Below are 12,539 nucleotides of genomic sequence, written 5' to 3' on the forward strand. Positions count from 1 at the left end.
CAGAGCCACAGGTAGTGCATTTCTATTTTATAGCTCTAGTTTTAGGTCCAGAAATCTGTCCACATTTCTACATGCACCTTGTTTAGATATAACAGAATCAAGCTGATCATCAGCACAGAAATCAATCTGTGGTACCAGAAACAGAGACCACTGCTGGCTTTCACTGGAAAATATATTATCCTATTTTTATAGATGGCAACAAATGGTCATTTCTATCAAATGTACAAAATTCAGGAAGAGTGACGATGTGTGAATATACAGTCAGCTGTCTTGAGAAGAAACAGAAAAATAATGTGGAAAGACAGGTAATTATCTTATTAAAGCAACTAAGGTGCATCAGTCTTTCAAAAATAGCAAGCCAGCTCAAAATATGAAATCACAGGACTACTTGTGAGGGACTTGTCTGGAAAAAAAATCAAATAGATGTTAATTTAGGATTTACATGTAATTCCCCTACCCACAGAGTAGCAAAATACAAATGTGTAGCAGTTTATTATTTCAATGTCATAATGAGAAAAATACCTGAAAATGTGATACTACATGAATGTGTGGTGGTACAGACCGTAACCACAGAGATTTAGAACAAAACTGGAACATTAATAATGCAAGTGGGGAAGAAGGAAAAGGACACATAAAAGCGACTGTAACTACAACCAGAAAACAATATATCTGCAAAAGGTCATTGAAAAACATCTATGCAATCATACACATCCTTGTGAGACTGCTAAACTTTGGTGTTGGAAGCACACAGGGATAAATGCTCATTAAACAAAATTCAGCACAGCACACTCAGCTGCACGCTCAGAAAAAGGTAGCCCTGAGCTTTCTCTGGTCACACGGCTGCAATGGGAATACTGTGACCCTGAGTAGCAAGAGTTCAAAGTCTGAGTGCTGAGCCCAAAATCTGAGTGCTGAGCTCAGCCACACGAGGTGTACCTACACTGTGAGAATTGCTTCTCTGAGCAGTGGCTGGGCTGGGCTGTATTTTCAGCCCTGGCTAAACACATCTCTTCAGTGCAGGAAGGAGCTTCAGAGAGAGGATTTGTGGCAAGCAGGAAGATCCCTTGCTCTAGTGATAAAGCAGCCTGGGCGTTGAAAGAAGTAGAATAGATGGCAGGATGGGCTGTTTCTTTGTCATGGTAAGACTTTTCATTTGAGGAAGTACCTGTGAAAGGATTCCACTGAGATTCTTCAACTACTGAGAAAAAAGGATGTTTTTTACCAGGAAACCTCAAACCTAACTTCTGCAGAACCCCAAGGACTAAGAAGAATCAGAACCATTTACACAGCTTCAGCACCCTGCATAGCTCTGGTCCTGATGAATGACTTCCTGGTCACAGACTGTTCTCCCAAATTACATGGAGCTGGAATGGAGAAAATGCTCTTCTTCATACAGACCTTTCTCAATACTAACCTCTCTTCAAAATCCTCTGCTTCCTAGCCTGTGTGCAGAATCCAGAATGTACTGGCAGCTGTGTGGAAAAGGTAACTAACCATGCTTTCTGTGGAAGGAGAAGGAGCACCCGTTTCATGTTCAAATGCTGTGATATGGGCAGTCTGGGCAAGAGGAAGGAAAGAGTAAAACACATAGCTCTGAATGAAACCCCCTGCTCATATTGCTGGTTAAAAAACTAAGGGGGAACAGACGTAAGGAGAAAAAAAATCAACAAATGAAAAAAATTATACTAGGCAACAAATTAGATGACCTCCAAGGAAAGAGAGCAGCTGGAGCTAGGCTCATGTCAATTTGGGGACCATAAAGGAATTCACCACACCTTGTCTGGAAGGCCACTGTTTCTCTCCATAAGAATATACAGGCTGAGAACAATGGCCACTACATATCTGGTACACATTTTTTGTTACGGACTTAAGCAGGGATCATTTGCCCTGTGTACCTTTTAAGTTCATTATTGACAAAAAATTTTTATAGCAACTTCTTCTTAAAATAGTGCTGTATTCTATCTGTGGAAAAACCTTGACAATATGCACATACACCTTGGCCAAATGGTTAACAGGAAAACAGAATTATGTGAAAGTATTTGAATGATGTAAGCTAGAAAAAAGGGGAGAGAAACAAATTGAGTTATTGTCTGAGATCGCTATATTACTTATAAGAAAAGTCAAACACAAGAAAAAATAAACCCTACTACCAGAGGGAGTAATTGCAACAACAACAGCAAAGGCAAAAGTAATTTCTCAAGTAATTTCAATTCCATCACATTGATCACTTTATAAGGCCAAAGCCTGGAAAGAAGATTATTTCCATTATTTCCTCCTGTTCATCTTTTACATTTTTCTGTGTCTATCACCCAATTTCACAGCAACCAACAGTCAACTACAAATGGGAAAGCAAGAGCCTGTGTGACCTGTGAACCATCTACTGCCTGTACCACAAAACCATCTTGTATAATTTATGTTAGGTGTAAAATTCCCATTCTTCCCCTGTGCATGTAATGATCATTCTTTCTTTCATATCTTCCTCTTGGCTCTTTCTAATCTTTTTTTTATGATTTTCTTTCTTTTAAATAGAACCTGAATTTAAAGGATCTGTTGTTCAGCCTAAGAACTGTAACTTTTGGTCTCAGAATAAGAAAATATACCAAGAAGCAAGGCATTGCCCACTTAGTACACTTTGAAAACAGGCTCATTTTAAAGGATTTTAAAATATAAAAATAAAACAATCTTTCATGAGCAATGGTGTAATTTCCAGGAGTTCAAGCTACTCTTATCTCACATTTTGTGAGATCCTCTCTGACTATTTAATAATTTTCACAGGGCTATCTAGACCTGGATTGTCTCTATTCTTGCCCTTTTCACAGTGCTGAAATTGTCTCCATTCATCACGTTCTAACACCCGGTTTCCATTTCATAGTTTCAAATTGCTTTCACTCAAAACCAGTGCAGAAGGAATCCCATCATTGGTTAAGACAAAACATTTTCCCTATCCCTTTTTTCTGGATGGTGCCTGTACAATTGTCACAACCAGTCATATAACTGACTCATTTCCAGACCACAGAATGCAATCTCAGAACAAAAAGGTCCTCAAATGTTTACTTTTCTTTTGCCTCTACTATGATCATACCTTCCAAAAGTGTTTCTGTACAGCAGAAAAAGAAAAGTGCCCAGAACAATATCTTTCTTTGGAATTCCTGTACTTTCTTCACACAGCCAACTTACAATAATATTGAGTTTGTGGTCAAAAAGATCTGTCTTCAGATTTCGCCCGGGGCCTATTTTTTTAACTTGCAGCAGCCCAGTGTATTTTTTTGCTCTGCCATATACAATGAGAAGCAATAAATAGCTCCCATAACACCACACTGCTGGTGTTAGCACATTTAGGAGGTAGCACAGGTACCACAGTGCTAACCACAGTGAGCCCTGCGGTTGGTAAGGGCAGCGCTTGCAAAGATGAATCACCAGCAGTGAAAGCTGGTCAAAAAAAGAAACATACACCCCCACCCACACCAACACAAAACCCTACTCGATCCAAAACAAAACCAAAAGGAACTCACTCCATCAGAAAGAGCATCCAGGGAAAGAGATAGGAGTGTAACTGGGAATGTATGCTTTGTAACATACCCTGAATAGATTGCTCACTTGCCCTCATGAGTCATGATCTGAAAATACTTTATTGAATAATGTGATAGTCAGATTTTTCAATGAAAATTTATGGTTTTGTTCATTTTTCTCACTGCTTCAAATGATGGTTATACACCTTCCTGTAAAACAGGTTTTCACACACCAGAAGATCTTACGAATCCTTGCAGGGTTCTGCATTTCACATTTTCTTAACTCTTGCCCCACTAGAATAAATGATTGCCAGGGTAAGGATTACCTTTATTTGTGCTTTCCTACTATCTACTATTCTGGACGTTCAAAATCCATGGGGACCTTCATGTGAATGCCTTCATAAAATCATGTCCATCACCCCTCACTGACAGCAAAGGCAAGAAACACACCACCGTAACGCACAGGACAGAACAAAACATAACAGTGCTTCAAGACAGGAATGATTCCCTTGAACTGCCTCCCACCCTGTGAGAAGGAAAAGAGGGTGAGTCTTTTCTTCTGGCTAAGGAGAGATAATCAAGCTAGCTGCTACACCGTCAAGTATTGCATAGGAAAATAGAGGGAGACTTTGCCTATGGACTGGCTGGCTCACTGCATTTTGAGAGCTTTATGAATTGTTAAAAAGCTCTTCTCCTCAGAATGACTTCAGGAAGTGAAGCAGCAGCATTTGACCCTCCTGTTTGGGTATGCTACTTCAATACAAGGTGGGCCTGGAAATGAAAGAACAAGCACAGTGGCTTTTGAGGAAGAAGTCACCTTCTTTTTAACTTCTCAAGTGTCAAGGCTCGAACAACTGGAGGGCCAGTCCACAACCATTCCCTCAGTCAGCTGCAAAATACTACTATTCTTCAGAAGGAAAGGGCTATTACTACAGTGGCCCTCTTGCTACTTCCTTCATTTTCACATCTTCTATGAAGAATAAGTTACAGACTATATTAACTAGTTTATTTTTCTTAAGCCTCAGCATAATGATCCAACTGATACCTGTCAATCACCTTTGTCTCAATAGCAGAGAGCAACTCCAACCCTTGCCTTCATTTGGGAAATGGTAGATAGGAACAGAGAGTAATCAAAACAAACACCATAGCCCGATGTTTAAAGCTGTTAGGTTTTCTTCAGAACACCCAATGTAAGAATACCCAGAGTACCTTAAATTTCACAAGGATCAAGGGTGTTCTGAGAGGGGAAAATATGTTCACGTTTTAGAACACTGTGCATGTATGTGAGTTAAACAAACCAGAACTACCTACAAATGAACAAGTTTTCCTCGTGGTGGTCTATACCACTGTTTCCCTAAACATTAAGAGTCATAGTGTGTTCACTATCAGCCAGGCACCTATCCTGTCACTGTACATTCACAGTAGAAAACCCTTTTTCCAGTGCATGTTACTCATAAATGTGCTGAATCAGACTGACTCTCTGCCCTTCTATATTCTAAGGTGAATTAGGAAAGGGTCTGTTATAGGATGATACAGGCCATTCTTTTGTAATGGTCTGCAGTTTTCTCTCCCAATACATTTTCTTTTTATTTAACACTTCCATTTTTATCCTGTGTTCTTCTTCAGCCATCTCACACTCCCTTTCTATTTGCTGTATCTTTGCCACATGAACTTCATTCATTTGGATTAGCTGCAGTTGCAAAATTGACATTTGCTGATGATGTTCTTCCTCATGCATCTTTTTCAGAGCACTTTCCTGAGATGCTTTACTTCTGTAGTTCTTATCTGCTGCTATTCTGACATCAGAACACGAAGGCTCAGGTTGGGAGGTACCTTCACATACTGGAAAATGCACCAGCTCTTTGTCTTCATCACAAAGTTCTCTGTTTGACACAACAAATGACTCTGCAAACAAAAGAAGAAAAAGGATTATAGTACTCTCTTCCTCTCCTGCAAGAAACAGAAATGGGATAACATAAGTTGCTGATACGCGCATCTAAACCTTGTGCTCCAGTAGAAATGCACAGGAGCCACTACATAGTGCAGTACTGCTACAGAATACTAAGGGTATAATGGACTGAACAGAACCACTTGGGCCTCTGTTGAAAGACCTCCATGGCTATAGTGGGAGTTCAGAAGACTAAAGTGAATGTAGACACTTATAAGTGGACACCTAAATTTAGGTGGCTGAGCCTGGAGCTAAACCTTAATGCAGACATTTAAGCTAAATCCATATGAGACTTGCAATATTTTTATGAAAGATCTGAGTGTCAGGCGAAGCTGTATCAACATGAATATCAAAAAGGGAATACTAGGAAGAACAGTTCTCATTTTTTCCGTATTTCTGCTGTAGATGTCGTAAACACAGTAGTGTATATTTTTAGGAAAAAATCACATTATTCTAACTTTAAGAAGGCTCTACCAATTCTTCTGAAATAAAAGAGACTACTCAGGGAACAGAATAGTTACCACTGCAAATGAGGGTCTCAAAATACGTTCCTATCCAAATCCCAGTGATTAATTATAGTAAATGCAATTATGAAAGAGATATTCTAAGAATGTTATCTAACAATGTAGCTTTTGTTGGATTTTGAGCAAGGACAGTCTTCTGTGTGAGATCCTGACATAATAAAATTTGCAAGAAATTGTTGTAGCCATTCTCCCTTCTGGTATTGAATTATTTCTTCTATGTATGCTTGCCAAACAAGGAAGAATGTAGTGCTAAACTTCTTCAGAAAGGCCATTCTCCAGTGTAGACTGCAGTGTGAAATACGGCTTTACATACTCTTTTTAGTCCTTGAAAACAAAGGAGGAAAGACCTACAGGAAACTCTTGCAGCAGGCAACTGTGTATCAATTTGCTGCTGGAGGCTTTTTTTTTTTACACCAGCAAAATGATACTTTAAAAACGATAAAAATATCCTTGGGACTGTTCTCTGGAAAGCCAGCATGATAGCAACTGTGATGCTTGCCACAAAGCAGCAGATATGTCAAAAACAGATGAACATCCATTTAACTCCCCGAGGCCTAGGGAAATACACAGAGCCTTGTAATATCATAGCTCTGAAGTTACTTTTCTATATTCAGCAGTCAGAGCTAAGTGGAGAGATTTGGAAAAGAATTACTGGCAAAATGACATACAAAGCAATACTACTTGCATCGTTACAGCAACATTTATACCTTGACTAGAAGCATCAGGCTGATATTCAGAGTCTTCTTCTGGTGGGCTCTGCAAAAAGTACATTTGCTCAGGCATTATGCTGGCAATCTTCTCTTTCCCTACGATGTGAGTATTTATAAGTGGACTAATACTTCTTTTTACCTTCTCCCGCCTTTCATGTGCCATTATCTTTTTTGTCCGTGCCTTGATATTTTCCCAGCATTTCTTTAGCTGTTTGAAGTCTCGCAGCGATACACTGGGCTGTGAATTGTATTCATGAGCTAGTGCTTGCCACGTGCGTTGCTTCAGAGCAATCGTTCTTGCATCACTTTTTTTACATTCAAGCACGTATTTGTATTTTTCAACTAACGCAAGCAGCACACTCTTCTCCACTTCTGAGAAGTATTTAGCAGGCTTTATTATTTCGTTTTGCATTTTCTACTGTTTCTCCAAGAAGCCAAAATTCCTATGAAGACAATAACGAAAGAAAAAAAAAAAACAAACCAAACACAAATTAGAACTGGTTGCAGTATCAGGGAACTGTGTTTCAGCAAAAACCCTCCTAAGCATAGCTTCTGATTAATTTTATTTTCTAGAATAGCTTGTGAGCAGTTCTAGAGTACATAATGGAACGATCAGGTAAGATATAATGTAATTACATGCTGGTTTGTGTTGCCACTTTAGTGGATACACAGTTCCAGAAGTAGACTATAATGAATAGTTGTCTTTGTTACAATTTGTCTTGATACAAAATAGTTAGTATTTACTTAGTATCTTGAGTTTAATATCTTCTATATCTTCTTTTCCTGTTCATTGCTCTTTTTCACTCCCAGAAAGTTTTCCAAGCCCTGAACTTAGGAACAAATTCCAAAATCGAGCCCTTGCTAGCTCAGGTTTAATTCTAAAGCCACCTTCAGCATGTTTGGGTTTCCTTTGATACACAAAGTACTGTCCTTGCTGGTTGTGTATAACTAATTTCTCCCCTCTCTCTACAATATTTGAAAACTGTATGAGCAAAGATAGTAAGAAGTTGTCTTTTTAAAGACCTGTCAGCTTGGTTCTCCCCCATGCTCAGCCACCCCCTGGCTGATACCCAGTAGGCAGCAGGATCCTGAACTGTATTACAATATTGAGAAGCAGCAAGAGTTGCAAGGAAACAAGAAATAACTCCAGAAGCCAACCACATGGAAGGTACAGGTCCTTTGCCCCTGACTACTGGCCCTGCATGTGTGGCACTTCCTTGCATTGGTGCTGCTGGTCACTCTGGAGAGGCAATGACCATGCTAGAAAGAGTTTTGGCCTTACTCAGTACAGCCACAGCTATACACTTACACCACGTCAGCAACCACCTCTCTTCTCAAGCCTAGGACTTACGGAGTCAGTAGGAAAAGGGTAGCTGATAGCAGGGAATTCTTGGCCATTGGGAAAAAAAAAAAAGGAATAAAGCAGTATTGCATTGAGTTAACAACATATGACTGTGCAACAAAATGTAGTTTTGCTTCTTTTATCTTTTCACACTTTTTTCCGCATTCCTTCCCACTATAACTGCATAGCCCAAATTACTTCTGGATTTTGGGCAGAAATTCTGCCTTGGCTCTCATTTCTTCCATTTTTAATCATTAAACCCAGCAATACAACATATATAAGATAATTGGTTCATATTCCTAACAGCCTAGCACTCTCCCAGAATGAATTTTCTAGTCTTTTGCCCATTGTTTCTACTACTTGTCTCATAGCATTCCTTGATGATGCACTAGATATCACCATCAAGTTTCCTCTTCTCAATATATTTTTCCTTAACTCCACTGCGCTAGGACTTTCTTTGTGCCATCCTTGTAGTTCCTTTCCTCCAAACATCTTAGTATGTGCAATTATTCTCATGTCTTTTGGTAAAGGTAACTACTTATATTTATAAGGAAAGCTAACAGACAAGATAATATCAAAATGAGAACCCAAGTCTGGCATGAAAACAGCAGGTCTCTCAAGTAGCCCATAAAATATGACAAAGCGCAGGTGTCCTGGTTTCAGCTGGGACAGAGTTCATTTTCTTCTTTGAGGCTGGTACAGGGCCGTGTTTTGGATTCAGAGAGAATAATGCTGATAACACACTGATGTTTTAGTGGTTGCTCAGTGGTGCTTATTCCAAGTCAAGGATTTTCAGTTTCCCATGCTCTACTAGAGAGCAGGTGCACAAGAAGCTGTGAAGGGGCACAGCCAAGACAGCTGATCTGAACTGGCTAAAGGGATATTCCATACCATAAAATGTCATGTTCAGTGTATAAATGAGGAGGGAGTTGGCTGAGACCTGTGGGCAGTGAGCAATCATATTGTGCATCACTTGTTTCTCTTGAGTTTTTTTCCTCTCTCTCTCTCTCTTTTTCACTACAAGTATTACTATTATTATTGTTGTTATTATTGTATTTTATGTTGTTTCAATTATTAAACTGTTCTTATCTCAACCCACAAGTTTTACTTTTTTTTCTGATCCTCCTTCCCACCCCACTGGGGGAAAGGAGTGAATGAACAGCTGCGTGGCACTTGGTTGCCGGCTGGGGTTAAACCATGACAGCAGCAAAACAAAGGAGTCAAAGAAAAGAGGACACAGTGGAACAAAGCCTGGAACAGCAAAACTGAAGCAAAGTGAATAGAAATAAGTAATAGTCTAGGTCAAGTCAGCAGCTAAGTTGCACCCCTACTGAAAAAGGCAGCAAACACTTGGTTTGTACTTTCTGTCAGCTCTTGACTGGGTTCTCTCTGGGCATATCCTGCCTGGGCATCTGGCCCCTATGTGGGTCCTGGATAGTCACAGTTCTGCTCTCTCTTACCAAATCCTGGTGTCAGGAGGACATGGGAAAGCTGAAGTTTTTGTAGCAGAAAAGACCTAGGGGACTAAGGGAATGACCCATAGGACAACAGACTTTAATAGCGCTACTGGTCATAGAAGAGCTAGTTTATTTTACATGAAAGCAAAAGGAGGAAGAAGGAAGAGAGCTGGGTGGCTGAGCATAAGGAAGACTGTTTCTTGGTTCAGTATTTCCTCTGTCACACTGTATCAAGTTATTTTTTATGGTCTGTGAAAACTTAAGTTACCCCCCACGTTGGTGACAGGAATTCTTAAACAGCTATAAACCCACAGAACAAACTAGGTATAAGTAAAGAAACTTCTTTCAGTGCATACCAGTCATTACGATGTCTAGGTCTAAAAGAAGTGACTAGCTGCTTCAGGAGTTCCTTAAATAAAACACAAATTAGGGGAAAAAAAAAAAAAAAAAAAGTAGCCTGGAAATCGACTTCCTAGCAAAGATACTGAAACCTGGCAAGTTCTCTCCATGAAACCACTCTGAAAATATGTAAAATAAAAGAGACCTATAATGGAATAGAATCTGTCTACTAATCTATTTTACTTACATACTTATTGCACCATTCCAAACCATTAAGTTGCTTTGGACAGCTGCTGAAATGAAATTCTTGGGACTAAATACTGGTTTTCTATCTTAACCTCAATTCCACCAAGGAATGGGATGAAATGCAGCCTCACCAGCAAGTTTCAAGGCCCAGTAGTTTATGATCCTGAAAAACCAGGATCAGAGACTCCATGTGATCAGAAAGGACTGATTCTACTTTCTACTGATGAATGCCAATCTTACTTCTAGTTTTGAAAAGGTGAGAGAATCTCAGACAAAAAAATCATTATATATTTAGAAAATCCCTTTGTTTAGAAAAACTGGATTTTCAGAACTTTGGAGACTATGTTCAAAAAGTTAAACAATATTACTAGGACTTGTGGATTCCAGATGCTGGTGCTATCTAGCTCCACAAAGTGGCAGAGATCAACTGATGTCAATAAATATCTAAAACATTTCCAAATATAACTTCTGATATATTAACAAATTATGTAGTAGAATAAAAGCTGATCTTTCATGAATGGAGCAAACATAAGTACCACACTATCATTTACTTCTATTATTTTTACTGTGGTAGCATCTGAGATCCCCAGTCATAAGTTCAAATACTAAACATTTAAGAATCGAAATATAGGTCCTACCCTGAGAAGAATATATTGGTCTTTCCTTCCACTAATCACATTCCTACTATTTGTTTACTAAACATACACACTGTACTTGTGTCCGTTCTGTGAAGAAGCCAGGATTATGATCTAGGATATATAAGGGAACTCAAGAACTGGTGTGGATAGTTTAATGCATTTACTGCATAGAAAAAAAGAGTTTTGGAAGACTCTTCTCAAGCTCTTACACACTTAGCCTATTTTCTTCAATGTATTAAAGCCCATTTGCAATTAGGTGAACAAGAAAGCACTCTGAGATGTCAGAGAACTTAGAATACCGAGAAGTTGCATCAAAACACCACCAAATATTTACATTCACCTCTTTTTTCTTTACGCATATTAATTACCTTCTTGCAGCCCACTGGCTCCTCTGCAAAATGAGAGAAAGGACTCTCACAAGCCCACAGAATTTCCATTTCAAGGCTAAGCAGTCCTTCCAGGACATATGCCTGGGATATTATTTAGCAGGTAGGAATCTGTGCTGAAATGAAAGTAGTTTACTGTGTATAGCTCATCCAGCAAACTGGATTGATTTGTGTGGGCGCTTGAGGACAGTTGCAGAGTAAATTCTAAGAAACAAAGACTGGAAAGCTTCTCCCACTCTTATAGGTACCTAGGCTCCAAGACACATGCAGTAAGAAAGCACATTATCCTATTTATCTTCTCCTGGCATGACTCAATTCACAACCTGCCTTAAAACAAATCAGTGTCCTAAGTATTTGTCCTCTTACACAAACCTCTATAGCTTTAAGATAACAGAAATATTTCTCAGGTCCTCATCTTTACTGAGAAATGTTGTACAGCATTCTTCTTTTAAAGACTATAAGGCATGTGCTGTGATCTGCTGGAAGAATATCTTGAAAAAAATTACACAAGTTAGGAAATGCACACATATTCATAAATATGTCACACACATGCATTATTTTGCTTGCACACATCTAAACAGACACCCAAGCTCCAATCAGTAGCAAAGAAGCCCAGTAAAAGAAAAAAAAATTATTTCAAGTGTTATGGTGGAAGATTTATCCTAAATTTTAAGGAGATTACACTAACCAAACCCAAAGAAAAGAGTTTGCTAGCAAACTGTGGCCACTTATGGGGTAAAAATGAAGTTCACCTACCAGTGCCAAAAGAATTACTACCAGAAATATTCAATGATTGATAAAGAGAAAATTTATGACTCTAACTTAAATTGTAGGTGAAGCTTTAAACATAGTCAGTAATTAACGGCATTAGCAATCAATCATAATTCTGTCCTTTTCATCCAGTGTTTGAGGGTGAAAGAAAGGCATGGAAATGCAATGACCCAAACCAGTCACAACAGGTTTATATTTCATTTGAATGACAGACCCAGCAGTAAACAGTGTTCTTCTTCCTCAAATGTTAGCTTTTCCTCACCGAGCTTCCATCAGTGTTCCAGGCCTGACCCTGCCTACCTTGAGACTTGAAATCACGAGGTAATTAGGAGTACATTGCAAATATGAACGAGATCTATACAGAAAATGTATTTTAATCAGGTTTTAAAAAATTTCTACCTCCTTGGGTGCTTTCCCCTCATGCTTTAATACAAATGAATAGTTATCATGGATCATCCAGCAAACAGACAAGATAACCTATTAGTAAAAATTCACTGTACTTTGCCCAAATTTCTCCTGTCGGATTTTATACAGCTATACACGGAAAGGTATTAAAAGATATATACAGGTATATCATATTACACTATAGATACACACAGACAGATTTAAAGCGGGTCATCCCACTACCTATGGAGGACATCCAAAGCACTTCCCGCAAGCAAGGTAATG

At 38.9% G+C, this 12,539-nt stretch overlaps 1 protein-coding gene across 1 annotated transcript; it reads right to left on the reverse strand.

Moving 5' to 3' along the window:
- Positions 1 to 4,976: 4,976 nt before the first annotated feature.
- Positions 4,977 to 7,425, reverse strand: MSANTD3 (Myb/SANT DNA binding domain containing 3). Its single transcript, XM_082283202.1, has 2 exons — positions 6,689 to 7,425; positions 4,977 to 5,414 (listed from the first exon to the last, which is right to left on the reverse strand). Exons 1-2 carry the CDS (start codon positions 7,101 to 7,103, stop codon positions 5,005 to 5,007), a joined length of 825 nt encoding a protein of 274 aa, XP_082139328.1. The 5' UTR covers positions 7,104 to 7,425; the 3' UTR covers positions 4,977 to 5,004.
- Between the last annotated feature and the right edge of the window lie 5,114 nt (positions 7,426 to 12,539).

The sequence above is a fragment of the Coloeus monedula genome (assembly GCF_965178545.1).
Source record: "Coloeus monedula genome assembly, chromosome: 1".
Classification (NCBI taxonomy): Eukaryota; Metazoa; Chordata; class Aves; order Passeriformes; family Corvidae; genus Coloeus; species Coloeus monedula.

Excerpts from the sequence above, each read along its gene's own strand:
- MSANTD3 (XM_082283202.1), bottom strand. The coding sequence starts at position 7,103 with ATGCAAAACGAAATAATAAAGCCTGCTAAATACTTCTCAGAAGTGGAG. Across the intron at positions 5,415-6,688 it reads GCCTGATGCTTCTAGTCAAG|AGTCATTTGTTGTGTCAAAC; the intron begins GTATAAATGTTG and ends TTTTGTTTGCAG.